Raw genomic sequence first — 18,761 nt, 5'->3', positions numbered from 1 at the left:
TAGACAAATAAACTAAAGCAAAAGGGGGGAAGATCTACATGGCCTTTATGGACCTGTCAGCAGCTTTTGACAGCGTGTCCCAACAGAAGCTGTGGCCCATGATGGAGGGGATGGGGATTGATCCCCCGATCATCTGCTATTCGTCAGTTATATGCCAATGCCACTGCCTGCGTTCGGTAGGGCATGGGGAATGCACACGTTCATTTAAGATCGAAAAAGGAGTCAGGCAGGGAGAAGTCCTTCCCCTGTTTCTTTTTTCTATCTACACAAACGGGGTGGACGCAGCCCTGTCTGGCTCGTCCTTAGACATGCCTACATTTGACAACACCCCCTCCCAATATTGGCGTATGCGGACGACGTAGTCCTAATCCCTAGGACAGGGGTAGCTTCCAAAGCTTTATAACGTCATATGCTTCATTCAGGGCCTAATTAGATCTTAGAGTGAATGAAACAAAATCTTTCATCATTGTAGCCGGAGCTGCTAGAGGAGCAAAATCCCCTTATTTCCATCTGGCTTCAAAGAAAATCGAAGTGGTTGAGTACTTTTCATACCTGGGAGACTTGTTCGATAAAAAACACTCTTGGACAACCCTGGTGGCAGCAAGAGTCCTAGGAATGGAAAGAAGTCACCAAGCCTTAAAGGGCTTCCCCAAGAAGCTGTTAGCCAGTCTTCTGGACACGATTAAAAACATCTATCATGCAAAAACAAAGGCTGAGGCAACTTGCGGGAGTCTGGGGGATGGCCCACATTGATCAACTCCAGAGAATAGAAGACAGCTTTTTCAAAACCAGGGTCTCACTACCACCTTCATTATCTAACTTAATCTTACACCTTGAACTAAGGCTACATTACTTGTCTGAGTTTTTTTATTCTTGTTGTGGTTTTCGATTTGGCGCAGGACCACTGTTAACTTAACACAATGCATAATTGGTGACTGCCTGAAGCTGGATGGCCATAGTAAGATTGGCTGGCTCAGATATGTAGAGGCTGAACTGAATACAATCGGGCAGGGAGAAGCAGTCAGGGACCCTGTCTCTTGCAGCAGGGTCTCAAAATAGAAAATAATTGAGTTATATATGCAGAGGGCTAACTGCGCCCATAGTGAAAAGAACCAGTGCCAAAATGCATCTATTACATATGACCTTATCCCGCAAAGACCTAGGGTAGGTCACTTATATCCCTCCCGTACTACTATTGCCCAGCACAGATATATTCTGCAGAACTTCCGCCTGAACCTTATTCCCTTGATGCTTGGGGTCCCAGACAAGAAATTCAAACACGCAGACCTGAGTCCATGCCCGTGTGACAACCATTCGCCCTAGTCGGATCTACATTTAGTATTGTTCTGCAAGTTTTATCAAACTGAAAGAGAAGCTTTTATTCTCCCAATTCTGAGGCACCATAATTTTATCTAATGTAGGGTGGCACAGTATTTTTTAAAGGCTCTCTCTAACCTTTTTGTTTGTTTTTCGGTAGCATCTTTTTGTGGGCTTGTTGGAGAAAGAGAAAGGTGAGGGGTCTGTCGCTTTAAATTATTGTAACTATGTAAAAAAATGCAGGTGTATTAAGTGACACTGGTCCAAGAGACACCTAAAGACCAATAAGATTTTAAATGTTTTTATGGTTTTAATATTATTTGTTTGAGTATGGCCTATTTGATGAAATTGTGCTTTTATGGTCTGTTTGCATACAGATCGAATAAAGATTTTATTGATTGATTGATTGATTGAGTTGGAGTCTTGTGGTCTGTCTTCCAGTTTCATTGAATCGCGTCGACATTGATGCACTACGGTATTTTTTAGTGCGTCGCAGGTTACATGCACTTTTTCGAAACAGGAGGTAGCAGTGTCTGCACTGACTTGTTCAAGGGCAGAAGTGAGTACTACGGTTTCGCAAATCACTTAAGTTACGTAACCATTCCTTTTTAATATTCCATAGTGTTTCTTTAGTATATGATAGCAGTTGTGTTTTTTGATTTTTGATTTGTTTAGGAAAGTTAAATCCTACGTGGAACCATTCACAGTAAGGATGCGAAGGGGTTTACATTGCAGCTGATTTTTAGTAATTAAGGAATCTGATGGAGTGAAATGGTCATTATTTTTGGAGATTTGCATTAAGCTCATTCGGATGTTTGTTGATTCACAGTTTACTCATTCCTTTGAATCAGTGCTTTGTCGTGTTATGACAGGGTAGGATTGGTTTTACAGTTCGGTTATTTTTTCACTAGCATGATCACGGGGTTGGGAAGCACAGTGGAGGATTATTCTGTTGGATTGCTTAATCGGGCGTGTAACATGTAACATGGATCAGTAAAGGAACATACAATGGTTGGAGTGCATGGAGTTTTTTTTCCCAAACTTTAAGAACATGTGGGAGAGCACAGGTGGTTTATAAGTGTGAACATCTGAACAACAGCATGTACATACACAGTATATTAAATGGGTCTCGGGCAGGCCTCTCTGTTTTTGTTTCTGTACTTTCATCAGTATTGAATACATTTGTTACTTGTCATTTCTAGAGTTCCCCTGACAAAGGGTTTTCCCGAAATGCATTTGGAGTGCGGCATGGAATAAAACTTCAAATTGGGGCGTGGCCAAGACGGCGATGTGAACGGGCGCATCTCGAGTGAGCTCCGTCACCCCGCTGCCTAAATAAGCCATCATAAGCGAAATTCGGGGGGCTTCTTGGGGGGCCCGTCTACTACCTGAGCCCTGGACACGAGGTGACCCTCGGAGGGACCACTCCGGTGCGGGAGACCCAGCTGGGGGCAACTAGGGACCTGTACGCTTTGCTGCCGGAGCAACACCGCCATTTTGTCATCGCGCCTGGCGGCCGGCGCCTTGGTCTCGCTTCCCCTGCGGACAGCACCCAGCGCTGAGGGGGCGACCGGAAGCACAAGCGGATCCTCCGAGGCGGATCCCCCCGCCGCGGACTGAGCATCGAGAGACCAGCGGACGGAGGGGACGGAGCTGCCGGCGTCGGGCCGACCCCCAGGCAGGGGCGTTGCGGGCGCTCGGCTGCAGACCCTACGAGAGGACCCGGCTTTGGTGGAGACGCAAGGCCGCACTTGACGCGGGAAAGCCGACGGCTGGCCTACTGTTGGGAGACCCTGCTGCGGGACTACAGGCTGTCGCAGGGACGCCCTGGTGAGCTGTCCCCATTGTATCCCCCCTGCCTACCGACTGGTGCCTCGGGAGTGCCCTGGGCTACTGAGCCACGACTGGGCCCATTGCAGGTACTGTCCGCCATCTTGCCCCCCCGGACTGGGCCTTATCCGCCATCTTGCCTTCTCTGACCGGGGCCTTCACCCCGGGTGCCCGACCCTGCTGAACATCGGGGCTCCCGGTGAGTGTGACGGGGCCCTGCCTTGAGGGGTGCACACTGGCCTCGGCCCTACACCTCTGTCCAGCCCTGCTGTCCTTGCCTGCGAACCCACGCTGGACCTGAAACGCTGCACCCCCGCCTCAGAGCGGACTTCGGAGCGGACGACACTGTCCGGGAGGCTGCGGAGGCGGCTCGAGCGCTTTCCCCCTCACCGGTGGGTCGGACTGGGCCTGACTGCTTGACAAGTGCTGCGGGAGGTGTGTGGCCCGGCCCCCCCTGCTTGGAGAGAGCATCGCAGTCGGCTGGCTGGGAGAACCGCTGCACCCGCTAGTGTCTGCACCCTGCAGCCTGGCTGGCCGACCTAGAGCAAGGGGGAGAAGTTACTGAAGACGCGTGAGTACCCCTTCATTTGCTCTGGGACCCCGGGGTGACTTGTGCGCAGCTCATTTGCCCTCTGAGAGACAGGGAACGATAGTGGTGAGGGAGCGGGGGTGCGCCTCAGCTGCCCTCGAGAGGAGCCGCCACATACTGCGGGGGAGAGCGGTGCAGCGTCCTTGGCTCGAGGAGAGGGCTGACCCCCATAGCAGATCTCTCACGCACTGGTGACACCTTACGGCCTCCAGAGGGCTCAGGCCTGAATTCCACTTGCCGGGCGAAGCGGGTCTACATGCGAGAAGGTGCCTGAGAGGGGAGAGGACTACTGGTGGTGTACTGAATTACCCCCACGCTACTGCAGCGACATAGAGGAATCGCGCCCACGGCGACGGGCGACACATCGGGTGGCTGGGCACTACGCTCCGGATTGACAATGACCCGCGGCAGAGGGGGCAAGACGGACCCGGCGGCGGCGCCTAAGGGCACATCGGTGGTTGCCATATGGGGCAAAGCAGGAGCGTCAGCGCCAACTGAAGAAGTGCCGCCACCTGTTGCTGACTCACCTCCGGTGACCCAGGCCTTCATGTCCTCTTTCATGGCAGACCTGAAATCGGAGATAGGGTCCCTGAGATCGGAAGTGCACTCGTGCGTCAAAGAGCTGCGCAAGGAGGTGACCGAGCTGGGAGACAGGGTTGATGGACTCGGGAAAATTGTTGATACACGCACAGAAGATATGGAGCAGCTGTGGCAGAGAGTGGCGACCCTGGAGGAACAAAACATCGAGCTCCAGGTCAAGCAGGAGGACCTTGAAAATAGGGGGCGCCGCAACAACCTCCGTATACGGGGTGTGCCACTCGGGGAGGAAGGGACTGACACCATGGCCTATGTGGCTCAACTCCTACACGAGGTGTGGGGCAACGAAGAAGCCCCCCCACCGCTCTTGAACCGTGCTCATAGAGTCTTCGGGGCGGGAGGCAAGACGGGCCTCCTCCCGGACATTATAACCCGAGTGCACTACTTCACAGAGAAGGAGGCCATACTGAAATCGGCGAGGGACAAGCAGGACCTACGCTACGGAGGGCACAAGATCCAAATCTTCCAAGACCTGGCCCCCAACACGCTGCATAGAAGGAAAGTCTTCCGCCCGGTGACAGAGAAGCTGCGGGCTCTCGATATTCCCTACCAGTGGGGACATCCCTTTGCCCTCATCTTTCGCTGGGAAGACAAGCGCAGAGTCATCCGCTCCTACCGCGAGGCGGCACAATTGCTTAGACTCTCGGAATCCCCGGATCGCAGCCCCTCCCGCTCCAAGCACCAAGAGAGACTCCCGGCCCGACCGGACTGGACCACGGTAAACCGATGTCGCCGAACCCCCCCAATGGATGACTGCTCCACGTCTCAGACCAAGCAGGATATCATAGAGCACATCCTCTCCCTTGAAGATGACCGCGAGGGGCATCTCTCGAAGCCTCACACTCCGTGAAATGAAGACGACCAGCTCCCGACCTTAGATGGTCAACGACCAGCAAGGAGAACACCGCCACAATCCCTGATCGAAGACCACTACCTCTGCGAATGAGATGGACAACATGGAGTGAACTCGCTCCCCCGTAGGTGGCCGTGGAGGGCAGCCCCCGCGGACTTATGCCCAGGGAAATGGAGAATAAAGACTCCTGATCGCCTGCGACCCCTAGGGAGTCACACACCTTGGTAGAGACTGTCGACACCGTGCCTCTACGCTTGCTGGCCGCTCCGCGCCCCAGGTCAAGCAGGACATCATAGAGTACGCTTGTTCCCTTGAACGAGATCGTGAAAGGCGAACCCCCCGCGGCCTCGCACTCCAAGAAACTGGGAAAGGTGCCCTCTGAACTGATGCCTCATAGAACGCATCCGCTCTCTGGAAGGAGATTGTAATGGACAACCCTCGCGGCCTTGCACCCCCCGAAATGCGATAGGACGACCCCTGCACTTCTGCGGCTCCTATGAGACTACATTCCCTGACAACGTAGGCGGAGTACACTTCTAGAGCTGAGCCCGCCGCACCAATGCGTGGGGACAGCTGGGCACTTGAGGCGACCCTGATGAGCCAACAGCGAGAAAAGGGGCTGAAGTGGAACAACATGGGGTGCCACTGCTCCCCTAAAGGTGATCATGAGTGTCGGACCCTGCGGCCTTACAGTTCAGGAACGTGCTCCTCACCGTTGGGGCCCGACGCTTCTGAGCCGACTGATATGGCACGCCTACCTTTGTGATGTACTTGCGTTAATTACCCCCGAACCCGCCCTGGGCAGCGGGGCAGACGGGCCTCGGGGCAACCGGGACCCATATCTTCAGCAGAACACCCCCCACTTTGTCCCATAGGAAGTGACATTCCTGAGACCATCCAAACCCTCGGTTAGAGGATGCCCGGAACCTGGGACATTATACTATGGCCCTGTTGGCCTGTTGTGGTTATATACCTTCTATGTACTTTCTATTTTCCTGCTCGTTCTACTCTTCCTACTTCTCACCTGAGCTTTCCCTGTACTTGGCCCCTTCTCCCTTTGTGTAGTGTGGTGGTCCGGAGACTATTGAAGGTATCTGCGCGACAGCGGTGGGTGGGGGAGGCTAATTCCCTTCACTCCGCAGGGTGGAGGATACTGGGCGATGAGGCGGCTCTAACCCCCTTAGTGTCATGGCGGTGAATGTTCCTAAACCCCTAAAGGTCCTGACGCTCAATGTCAAAGGGCTTAACTCCCCCAATAAGCGGAATCAGGTATGGCGCTATCTTCTCCATCATTCCCCTGACATTATCTTCCTTCAGGAGACACATCTTTTGCGGGGGGGGACACTAGACGCATGGCGTATCCCAGATACCCCACACAATTCTGGGCATCGGCTGACACTAAAACGGCGGGGGTGGCATTCCTGTGTAGAGCTGGCTTTAGGCGGGGATCCACAAAACCCTACAAGAGTGGAGATGGACGCTTCCTTCGGGCCACGGTACAGGTGGGAGGGATACAGTTCACTCTAGGTAATGTATATGCACCCAACCAGTCGCAAGATAAATATCTCCAGTCGCTCCTGCGGGAACAGTTTAAGACCGGCGAACCGCGTACAATATTGGGCGGGGATTTCAATCTAGTATGGGACCCAGACATAGACCGCGGGGAAAATGCGTTTAGCGGCACGGGCGCGATGTCATCCACGCTAAGGGAGCAGATTACGGACCTAGGGCCCGTCGATGCGTGGCGCTACCATAATCCAGGAATCCGTGACTACACTTTTTACTCGCACTCCCACCAAACCTACTCGCGCATCGACCACTTCTTTACCTCTCTAGACCTGACCCGGGACACGCTGAAGGTTGCCATCTCGGATATCTCGCTATCGGACCACGCACATGTGGAACTAATGCTGCAGGATCCACTAGAGCACACCCCCCGGGAACGACGATGGACCCTCCCACCGAGCATCCTTCGGGACCTAGAGGATGTTAACAGCATCCGGGAAGCCATAGACTCGTACTTCGCTATTAACGATATCTCGGAAACGGCATTCCCGGTAGTGTGGGATGCCTTTAAGGCCACCATACGGGGTCATATTACCTCCCTGGCGATAGCGAGGAGACGGGCGGCCTATAAACTGGAGGCTGACCTAACGCGTGAGATCAAACAGGCGGAGGCGCAGGACAGAGACCGACCTTCCCTGGCGTCCAGGAGGAAGTTAGCTAATCTTAGGGGACAACTTCGACTCCTGCGCACCATCAAGGCGGAACACTCTTTACTAGCACTAAAGCAAAAATACTATGAGGGAGGGGATAAGGTGGGGCGCCTGCTGGCAGGAAGGCTGAGGGCGAGAGCAGCCAGAGCCCATATCGCTAATATACAACGCCAGGATGGTTCTAGTGCCGTCACTGAAAGAGCCAAACAGGACGCCTTTGTAGCCTACTATACCTCCCTGTACGCGGGGGAACCTACATCAGTGGAAGCGCGAGCGGCCGTCCTCGCTGACTACGAGGGGACTCCGTTACCGCCGGTATGCGCGACGGAGCTGGAAGAGCCCATACTGGAAGATGAGGTCTCTGCGGCTATTAAAGATCTCCCCACGGGGAAAACTCCGGGGCCAGATGGCTTGCCGCTGACCTTCTACCGAATCTTTCAGACTCAACTTCGTCCCTATCTACTGAGGCTGTTCCACTCTTTTTCGGACGCATCTGGTCCGTCCCCTGATATGGGAATGGCGGAGATTGCATTGATACCGAAATCAGGGAAGAATCCTGCGCTCTGTGCCTCCTACCGTCCTATCGCCCTCCTGAACACCGACCTAAAGATCTATACCAAGATACTGGCTAAACGACTCGACCCATACATGCCAGGGTTGGTGAACCCAGACCAGGTGTGGTTCATCCGAGACCGGCAGGGGGCTGATAATGTACGCAGACTGGCACACCTGGTAGGCAAAGTGCGGCATTGGGACATCCCGGCTTGTCTTCTCTCGCTCGACGCGGAGAAGGCCTTTGATCAGGTGGACTGGGCCTTCCTGAAAGAGGTCCTCCAGAAACTCGGTCTAGACCCAAAAATGATAGCGAGTATCATGGCCCCATACCTAGGGCCACAAGCCAGAATCAGGGTAAATGGCCAACTAACACCGCCGCTAACGATACACAGAGGCACGAGGCAGGGGTGCACACTTTCGCCGCTCTTGTTCGCCCCTTGCAGTGGAACCACTTGCGGCGATGATAAGACGCGATCCTAGAATACATGGAATAGCCCATGGGGGGAGAGACAACAAGGTGGCGCTATTCGCTGACGACCTGATCCTCACCCTTACGCACCCTCGTGAAACCCTACCAGCGGTCCATGAGGTGCTCTGTCTATATGAACAGGCGTCAGGCCTTAAAATAAATCATACTAAATCTTGGGCGCTCAACCTCACTGTACCTGCGGAGGAAATCCCATCCCTGAAGAAGGCTGTGCCCTACCAATGGGCGGAGAACCACATCAGGTACTTGGGCCTTGCCCTGACCCCCCATTTAGACTCCTGGTCCTCGGTAAACTGGACGGAGTGTCGCAAAGCGGTGCTAGAGGACCTTCGGAAGTGGAAGCCTCTGATGATCTCATGGCTGGGGCGCCTTAACGCGGTTAAAATGTCGATCCTCCCTAGAATTCTATACGTATTCCAATGTCTGCCCACCCCTATTCCACTCCACTGCATTCGGAGCCTTCAGCGCGAGATCACGTCCTTCATCTGAGGCGGGAAGCGCCCCCGATTCTCGCAGAAGGTTCTTATGGAACCAAGGGATAGAGGCGGCCTGGCATGTCCCAACTTGGTGCACTACTACTGGGCAGCGCACCTCCGCTTCGTGGTGGAGTGGGGCTCATGTGAAAGCGACAAGCATTGGTTCCATATGGACCGAGCGGTCACAGGACGCACCATATGGGACCTACCATGGCTCCCGCGGACGGCACGCTCCAGAAGAGCGTACCTGGCAGTCCCCACAAAAACGGTGCTGGATATCTGGGATAGTGTAGCTGTGTCTAGGGGTCTCACTACGTTCCCATCCCCGCAAACCCCGATAGCGGGGAACCCGCAGTTCCCCCCGGCTCACCGGACTCGGGCGTTTGACAAATGGACGCAAGGGGACTGCAGAGTTATTGGGGACCTTTTCCTTGGGGGCTCGCCCAAAACTTGGAAGGACTGCAGGGAGGAATTTAGGGTACGCTGACGGCTGGCTTACAGCACGCTCAGTTACGCCACTGGACTACGGGTGAAGACATGTACCAAGCGGCCACTCGGGCCTACACGCCCTTCGAGAAGTTGGCCCGTTCCCTTGGGGGGCTGAAGAGGCTAATCTCGCAAATATACTACATACTGCAGCACCCTGCATCGACGCCTGCACACCCCTATCAGAGACAATGGCAATTAGCGGCAGAAACAGACATTGACCTCTCCCAATGGAACAGACTGTGGCGAGATATACCCAAGGTATACCGCAGTGTCCTGCAGAGGGAAAACGCCTATAAACTGCTCACGCAATGGTACTACACCCCGCTGCGCCTTAGCAAGATGTTCCCCAATGCCTCGCCGATGTGCTGGAGATGTGGCTCTGCGACTGGTGACTCTGTGCATATATGGTGGACGTGTCCGACCCTGGCTGTTTTCTGGAAGGAGGTGCTTAGCCATATCAAAGGAGTGCTGGGTATCCCCCTGCCTGAGGAAGTGAGCACGATCCTACTCGGCATTCACCCTACCGCACTCAAGGCACTCACCCGCAGCGACTGGATCCTTACGCTCCAAATGCTGGGTACAGCTAAACAACTCATCGCCTTATACTGGAAGCGAACGGAGGCGCAGCCCATAGCTTCCTGGTTTGTGCGCCTTTGGCAGGTCCTGGCAATGGAGCTACTCACGGCAAGGTTGCAGGCGCGGGACACACGCTTCAAGGCGGTTTGGGAGCCCTTAGTGCGGCACCTCTGCTCTATAGAATATGCGCGACATATGCCCACTAGACTCCGCGCTCTGCACCTCTACGAGGATGCAATCGTCCCTGCGGACCCGGCCAGGCTATGCCCTTGACTACCATGCACATTACAGATGCTGCTGCTACCACACAGGCCCCCCTATACCTTACTCCCCGGCACGCCGCGCGTACCCACCACCCTCTCTCCCTCTCTCTGCCTACTCTCAGGCTCCCTTGTCTCACCTACTTCCTTTCTTCCTACTTGCCACTCTGGCCTTCGTCTCTCTATGAGACAGTTGCGCCCTGTTGGGCAGTTTGTGACAGTTGGGCTAGTTGCCCGCCACATACCCTACTTGCAAAGCAGATATACGCTTGCATGCGACAAGTCTCTGCGAAACTCACCCCTAAGCCACGCGGCCGGCCCTCCCTGGAGGGTTGTAGGCAAGGTGCTGTGTTAAAGCTCCTCTCCCGTCCAAGCTGGCGCTGAAACACAAGAGCTATCACATACGCGGCCGGCCTCGGCACGAGGTTGTAGGCTTAACGCTGTGTTCGAAATAAAACAGATTTGAACTAAAACTTCAAATTGTAGCACTGTTCCACAATGTGAGATAAACATTGCAATATGTATTCTGTAACATTTTGACAATCTTGATGGTTGATTCATGTCAGGTTAGCCATAAGTAAAGGCGATCGCAGTTGATAATTGTTAAGCAAGCAAAATAAATGTTGAAAGATAATTGTGAAGTCTAAGAATTTAAGTATATGATTTGATGAACCTTAGGGTCATGGGTTGTGCACCTTATCGGGGTGGACAAGTCTTGAACGCCCCATTTTCTAAACATGGTTTGTGTCATACTAAAACCACTCCAAGATGACCCTGTTCATGTGCAGGAACATAAATAGACATCTTGAAGTGTTTTTGTGATAAAGTAAAAAAAAAAAACACTAACACAGCCACCGTGCACGTGCATGCAAGTGAACAATTTTTCTGCCATATTTTCTGTTCCAATATATTTTCACTCTACTGTTCTAAGATGGCCACCTAAATTAATAAGACAACATGAGCGGGATGCCGGGCACACAAATCCAAGAGAGCTTTTAGAAGTGGGCAAGCAGCAGTAAGCAAGGAGAAAGGGGCTGCATTAGTTAAAACAGTCTCTCTAGCACTACAATACTGGGACTTCATAGGAGTTGGAATGACGCAGAAACAGCTGATAGAATGAGGTGAGCGAGTCAATAACCTGTGGTGTGATTGACAACGTATCAACAAAATGGTTGCAAGAAGACAAACACAAAAAGTGATTTGAAGTGAGCTGACCCACAGGTCAGCCTAACTATGCATTAAATTATTAGATAAAATAGGCCTGTCAGAGACAGACAGTTGAAACACACAAGATGATGGACGGAATGTTGCACAATGGCAAAACATTCACCCCCAGTCACAGATCTGGGTTTAACCCATAGTTATTTTGCTCACCAAGCCACCCCAGTTCAGACATGGCCATATGCAAATCAGTCTTGACCCTGTGCCTCATGGGAACAGTCCAGCCCGAACTGCCAAGCCATGTCTTCCCTGGACCGGAATAAAGCATCCTAGGACCGGTTTCTGGCTATCAGCCATCTTCAGCCAGGATAGCTTGACTCCAGTGGCGCAGTGAGCACGGGACCAACGTCTGGGCATACCCTTCCCACATAGGGTGAACAGCAAAACACACAAGATGATGGACGGAATGTTGCACAATGGCAAAACATTCACTCCCAGTCACAGATCTGGGTTTAATCCATCGTTATTTTGCTCACCAAGCCACCCCAGTTCAAACATGGCCATATGCAAATTAGTCTTGACCCTGTGCCTCATGGGAACAGACCAGACCGAACTGCTAAGCGATGTCTTCCCTGGACCGGAATAAAGCATCGTAGGACCGGTTTCTGGCTAATAGCCGTCTTCAGCCAGGATAGCTTGACTCCAGTGGCGCAGTGAGCACAGGACCCAAGCCCTGGCTGAAGACGGCTGATAGCCAGAAACCGGTCCTAGGATGCTTGATTCCGGTCCAGGGAAGACATGGCTTGGCAGTTCGGTCTGGACTGTTCCCACGAGGCACAGGGTCAAGACTGATTTTCCTATGGCCATGTCTGAACTGGGGTGGCTTGGTGAGCAAAATAACGATGGATTAAACCCAGATATGTGACTGGGGGTGAATGTTTTGCCATTGTGCCACATTCCGTCCATCATCTCGTGTGTTTTGCTGTTTCTTTAATTGAGGGGAGCACTAGTTAGGACTTTCGTGAAACATAAAAAAAAAAAGAGAATGTGAACATGATTATGTTTAACTCAATAAATTGTAGATTTACTCGTTTCATGTGGTTCAGGGCATGCTGGGACTTCTCTTTTTGATTATCTATGTTGTGGTGCACACTGAAAAACTGAGAATCAATCCATGTCCGATTTTTAAGTTGATTATATTTGGTACTTTAATATGAATACATAATTATTGTAAGCATTTCCTAAAGCTCTTACAACATTTTCTAATCCAGCCCCTTGCAGAAATCAGAAATTTGGGGCTACTTTTCTGCTATTCCCTAAAGTTGGTTTGGTGAAGATGCATGACTTTCTCCTACAGTATGTTTCGGTTGGCAACCAAACATTTCTGTGGTATTTTTACCTGTCAAGTCTCGCAAGTTCTTCGTTCAGCACCTTCTGCAACCCAAGTTTTTCCAAAAGCAGTTCACACTGCATTCTGTACTGCTCAGTGGGGTTTTCCGGAAAGGAGGTGTGGAGTGCATTTACTCCTCCAAGAAGAGCACCACCCTACAGTACAGAAAGAACAAACAAACACTGGTTTCAGTAAGAGGCTAAAAATTTGGCCAACAGCAATGTTCACCACACACACATGTAAAGAAAAGCAATTTAACATTTACCTGAACAGGGGCGGCCCTAGGCATGTGCAAGCTGTGCACCTGCACAGGGCCGCCAAACCCCAGGTGCCGCCCGCCAATATATATCCTCAATATAATAATCCTCTGAGGATGAATACATATTTGCGTGGCGGCCCCTGGCAGGGATTTGGCGGCCTTCGGCTCGGTTCCACTTCCAAACATCCTGACTCCCCTCTTCACTGGCCTACGTGCCTGCGTTCCTCCGGGGGCTCCCTACCTACGCTCCCTGCCCAGGGCCGCCATGAGCCTAGAGCCGCCCCTGACCTGAATGACTGACTTGGAATTTAGTGCAAGGATAAACCTGGTAAGAAACAAACATTCAGTGCCTGATACTAGAGGCACAGGCGAAGTTACTTTTTTGTAACATTAGTTTCCTTCAAAGACTGCAGGCATCTCATTTGTAGTACTGACTACAAATGCAACAACAAGTGTGAACTGATTGTTCCTGTCTATTACCGGAAAGTAGTCTCTACAATCCGCTGCCATGACTGAGTGCAGATTTCATTTTTTCGTGACTAAGTAATGCACAAAATAGCAGAGTCTAGAACAGTGGTGACTGGGTGTGATCTTATATAGAGAAGGAAATAGAAAAGTGAAATAAATGAGCCTCACTGAAGGTGCAATCTCATCTTCTGCAGATTAAGATGGCTACTATAAAATACCAGGCACTGCTGAGCTCACTTCCTGAAAAACATGTGACCAGCAATGCAGAAAACAATCTTTTTTTTTTATTTTTATAAAAACCTTTATTGAGAGACACGTATCAGTACAAGCGCAGGCCTACAACCACAGGGGCCGGCCGCAAAATCAGGAGAGTCAAAGAGAAGCAACATCAATGTGTACGGTAAAATGAATACAGGATAGACGTGGAATAAAATCGCTACACAGTAAGCGCCAGGATAAGAAAGGTTTCATTTTATGATTTATAGAGGAGGCAGCAGCCATATCTACCAGGGCGTCATGCAACATATACAGAAAAAGAGGGGGGGACGGGAGGGATACAGCCCCCCACGCAGTCAGATAACCACAGTAGGGCGAGGCCCAAAGACATCCTATGCCCCTCAAAGGGTTCGAATATAAAAGACAAATCATAGCAAGCGATTGAATGGGACGCCACATAGATAGCCCTCCCGCCCCGAAACAGGAGAAAGTGCAGACACTTACGAAACGAAGGAGAAAAAACAAAGGGACATAGCCCACCCCCTAGAAAGAAAGCAAAAAGGGACCATAGAATAAAACAAACTAAAATAACAAATACCCCCCCCACCCTACATCACTGTAATGGCTATGGCCTACCCCACTAAACAGCGTGCCTGTCGCCCAGAGTCACCCGAAATATAGAAGAAAGAGAAAGGGAGTAATAACGGAGAAAGAAAAAGGAGAAAGGGAGAGAAAGAGAGGAAAAAGAGGAGAAAAAGAAGAGAGGAGAGGAGCCGGCGATCGAAATACAGAACACCTCCCCACCCACAACAACGGATCACTAATCGAGGTCAGAGAGGAGACGGAGAAAAGCCTACACAGAGGATGGAAACAGGAACTGTCCAAACAATGAGGCCCGGAGACGCCATTTAACAAAACGAAAGCCCCGCAGGCCCCCAGGCACGATCACCCCTGTCCACTTTTATGAAGAGCAGAGCTGCCAGACCCCGGCACGGCCAAGGAACAGCATGATACAGTGGGTCCATACCAGTCAGGGAAGGCAAGTGGGATCTGCACGGAACACCGTCCCGGCCAACAAGAAGCAACCAGGAAAATTCGGCAGCAGTCAGAATGCAAAAGTACACCAAAGATCCACGTGGCCAAGCACAAAATCTGGGCTGTCCAGCACGAAGCAGAGAAATCAGGATGTAGGAAACACTGCAGCATCGGCACCGGGTCCACTCGATCCCATAGAATCGAACACTCAGCCGGAGATCCCAGCACAGCAGCCGGAGGAGTCTCAACAATACCAACTCGGGGAGACGACACCGCGACACAAAATGGCGGAGCAACCATGGCGGCGATCCGCAACTCCAAGTCCAGGCATTTCAAGGACAGGTCGATCCGCAGAGTAGCCAGGGCAAGCAAGACAGCACTCCGTGTAGGGGCCGCCCAATTCAAACGAGGTCCGGGGAGAGCAAATGCAGCAACGTCCCTGTCTCCGGGAGGAAGACACTCCGAGGGGCCATCCGCCATCTTGAGCACAACACCCGCCGCCATTGTCGCATCCGCCTCTAAGTCCACCCGGAGTGCCGGAGGCCACAGGACACACAGCCGATCCGCGGCGGATGGCGCTTGGCGGAGAAAGGAGTCACCAGAAGAACGGGCGTGCTCCCCACAACACTCGGGGGAGCCCTGCACCGGATCCCAGGCGGGACAATCAACAGGAGTGGGCTTCTCACCCGTGGGGTGCCGGACAGCGCGGCTTCTCTTCTTCGGTCCGGCAGGCAAACGGGCATGCGGGGCGGCCCACCATCGGGGGTGGGTCCGCTCCGGCGCTTCCGGCTCGCGGCTCTCAGGCCCCCACCATGGGGTCTCTCCACCGGTTCCGGATCGCCGGCCCTCCGAACACCTCCGGGCAGACACTGCACTCGAGGTCCCGGCGTCAAGGCCGGGAAGGCCAGCAAGACGACACGGGCAGAACGCAGGAACCACTGCACGCTGGAGCCCCGGAAACAGACGGTAAGTGAAGGCTCTTCCTTGGTAACCGAATTCGGAACACCCCGAACAGGATGAAAGACAGGATAGGTGGCGGGGAGGAAGGGATCTCGGAGCGAGGCGTTTATGCGACTGTTCCGATCGCCATCTTGGCTCCTCCCCCGCAGAAAACAATCTTGTTACAAAAAATAATATGGGCAGTTTTTGAAACTACTCTTCCTATACCGCAATGGTGCAATTAGATCTTTCACGCAACTTACACAGATTATTTGTAGGAAACTAGAGACTCCCCGTTAACAGTACAGCCACTTGAGTGTAAGAAGGTGTAAAGTGTTTTCTCGATGATATTTCTCTCGGAGTGTCCAACAGCTGATCATCGCAAGGATAGAAGGATTAGATAGCATAGATACCCCACACTCTGAGGGCTAGTGTCAAAAAGTTCATCTATCAGAGCCCCGTCCTTCCAGTTTCCTTTGACCGTGCTCCTCCTCATGGACCCTAACTAGAAGCAAGACGCACCACCAGGTGATAAGCCACTCTTAAAAGCATCGGTTCTCATTAATTGTCTCCTCTGCCGTACGGAAAACAAATGTGGGACCGAAAAATTAAGGAACGTAATGATGGTCATGATGCAAGCGTCCCCAGTAACAACCAGAAGCAAATGTGGAGTCAGCTATTAATAATGATGCTTTGAAAGTTTTAAAGGAAGATCTCAGTGCACTGTATGCTTTAGAAGATCTTACCTCCACGGAGTTGCTCCTCAAGACTAATCTGGGTCAGAATTCCCCCATTTAAAGTCCACAACAGGATGCCCCATAGCTTTGTGACCCCCTATGCAGCAGTTAACACACAGGATGCAATAAATAGGAACAGAAAAGAGATCAAACAAGTGGATCATATAGGAGGTAAACTGCCAGATGGACAAGAACGGCAGTGCAAACGTATGTAGGCCTTTTCTCTGTAAATGCAAAAAGAACAAATGATGGACAGAATGCAGAACAATGTCATACCTTCACCCCAGTACAAAGATCTGGGCCTAAATCCATTGTTTCTTTGCTCACTATGCCATTCCAGTTTGGACCCAGCCAAATGCAAATCAGTCTTGACCCTGCGCCCAATGGGAACAGTCCAGCCTGAACTGCCAGGCCAGGTCCTCCCTGGACTGGAAACAAGCATCCTTGGACCGGTTTCGGGCTTTCACCCCTCATCAGCCAGGACAGCTTGACTCCAGTGGCATGGAGAGCACGGGATCCAAGTCTGGGCATACCCGACCCACTCGGGGTGACAAAAGCAAAAAGAACAATTGATGGACAGAATGCAGAACAATGTCATACATTCACCCCCAGTACAAAGATCTGGGCCTAAATGAATCGTAACACTTTTCGCCCTAAGTGGGATGGGTATGCCCAGACGTCCCTTGCTCACTGTGCCACTGGATTCAAGCTAGCCTGGCTGAAGAAGGGTGACATACCCTGAAACCGGTCCCAGGATGCTTGTTTCCGGTCCAGGGAGGGTCTGGCAGTTCGGTCTGGACTGTTCCCATGGGGCACAGGGTCAAGACTAATTTGCGTATGGCTGGGTCCAAACTGGGGTGGTGTAGAGGGCAAAAGAACGATGGATTTAACCCAGATCTTTTGACTGGGGGAGAATGTTTGCATTGTCAGCATTCCGTCCATCATTTGTTTGCTGCAACACTTTTCGCCCCAAGTGGGATGGGTATGCCCAGACGTGGGACCCTTGCTCACTGTGCCACTGGATTTAAGCTAGCCTGGCCGAAGAAGGGTGACATACCCTGAAACCGGTCCCAGGATGCTTGTTTCCGGTCCAGGGAGGACCTTGCCTGGCAGTTCGGTCTGGACTGTTCCCATGGGACACAGGGTCAAGAATGATTTTCATGGATTGGACGGCGTCCAGACGCGCTGTGCCTACGTGGCTGTGGACTCTCTGGTACATTTTACCACATCCTGTGGGAATGCCCAGTGGTCCAGCTGTTCTGGAAGGCTAACCTGAGTAAAATGAGTAGGTCCTTGGGTAAGCCACTCGCCCCAGTGCCTGGGGAATGTGTCCTTAACATCTGGGGGCCTAACGACCTGACTGCTCCGGAGTTACAATGGGCGGCGCTGGGCTATCTACTGGCCAAACGCTCCATAGCGATGGGGTGGGGCTCCCCGGACAGACCATTGGTGGTGGGTTGGGTGGCTGCCATGGATCAATGCATGATCGCTGAGAAGACAGTGTATAAAATAAGAGGTTGCCCGAAAGTATGGGACAAGAAATGGGGGCATTGGAACGCATACCGTGGCGAACTGTGTGACTCTCCTACGGTAGAACTGGCATTGCTCCGTGGATCCAAGGGTATGCACTAGGAGACAGTGGACTTACTTTTATGGTGATTGAGATAGGTTTCTGTGACGCTTGTGTTAGCCCCTGATATATGTCACTATATGCCTGAGACGATGTGAGGACTGGAGTCCGTGCTGGACCATTGAGACGTATCATATGTTAATTGACTCTCTATGCTGGATTTTCTTTATTTGTTTTGTTTCTGGTTTTATAAGGCGATAGCTCTGTCCTTTCTTTGTCCACTGCAGGCCTTGCTTAGTTCTGATTTTTGGTCTGCCCCAATAATATGCCATCCGACCCCAGGGTTGTGGACTGAATGGCTGTGTATTACAATCCGATTTATGTTTTGTTTTTCATATAATACTTGTATGTACGCAGTCTTGCTTACGACATCTGCTTTTTGGCAATCACCATAATAAAAAATAAAAAAAAAAGAATGATTTTCATATGGCTGGTTCCAAACTGGGGTGGCGTACTGGGCAAAAGAACAATGGATTTAACCCAGATCTTTTGACTGGGGGAGAATGTTTGCACTGTCAACATCCCGTCCATCATTCGTTTGCTGTAACACTTTTCTCTGTAAAGGCATTAACGAAATGTAATTGGTATCCATGGGAGTATGTGGAATGGCTAACCTTGCCAAAGGAAGCTGATAGGCAGTCAAACATAAAATCAGACCAGGATACAGATTACAAAAGCAGT

At 51.8% G+C, this 18,761-nt stretch overlaps 1 protein-coding gene across 2 annotated transcripts in view; it reads right to left on the bottom strand.

Annotated features, from left to right (window-relative positions):
• The window catches only part of MCM9 (minichromosome maintenance 9 homologous recombination repair factor), a 352,109-nt gene that overhangs the window by 34,949 nt on the left and 298,399 nt on the right, over positions 1–18,761 (bottom strand). For both annotated transcript variants that reach the window (XM_078648476.1, XM_078648477.1), the window contains one exon: positions 12,806–12,951. In XM_078648476.1, coding sequence (XP_078504602.1) covers positions 12,806–12,951 — 146 coding nt within the window. The remainder of the gene's footprint in view (positions 1–12,805; positions 12,952–18,761) is intronic.

The sequence above is a fragment of the Lissotriton helveticus genome, chromosome 6, assembly GCF_964261635.1.
Source record: "Lissotriton helveticus chromosome 6, aLisHel1.1, whole genome shotgun sequence".
Lineage (NCBI taxonomy): Eukaryota > Metazoa > Chordata > Amphibia > Caudata > Salamandridae > Lissotriton > Lissotriton helveticus.
Note: the sequence above shows the minus strand (reverse complement) of the source record. Positions and strands in the feature narration are given on the sequence as shown.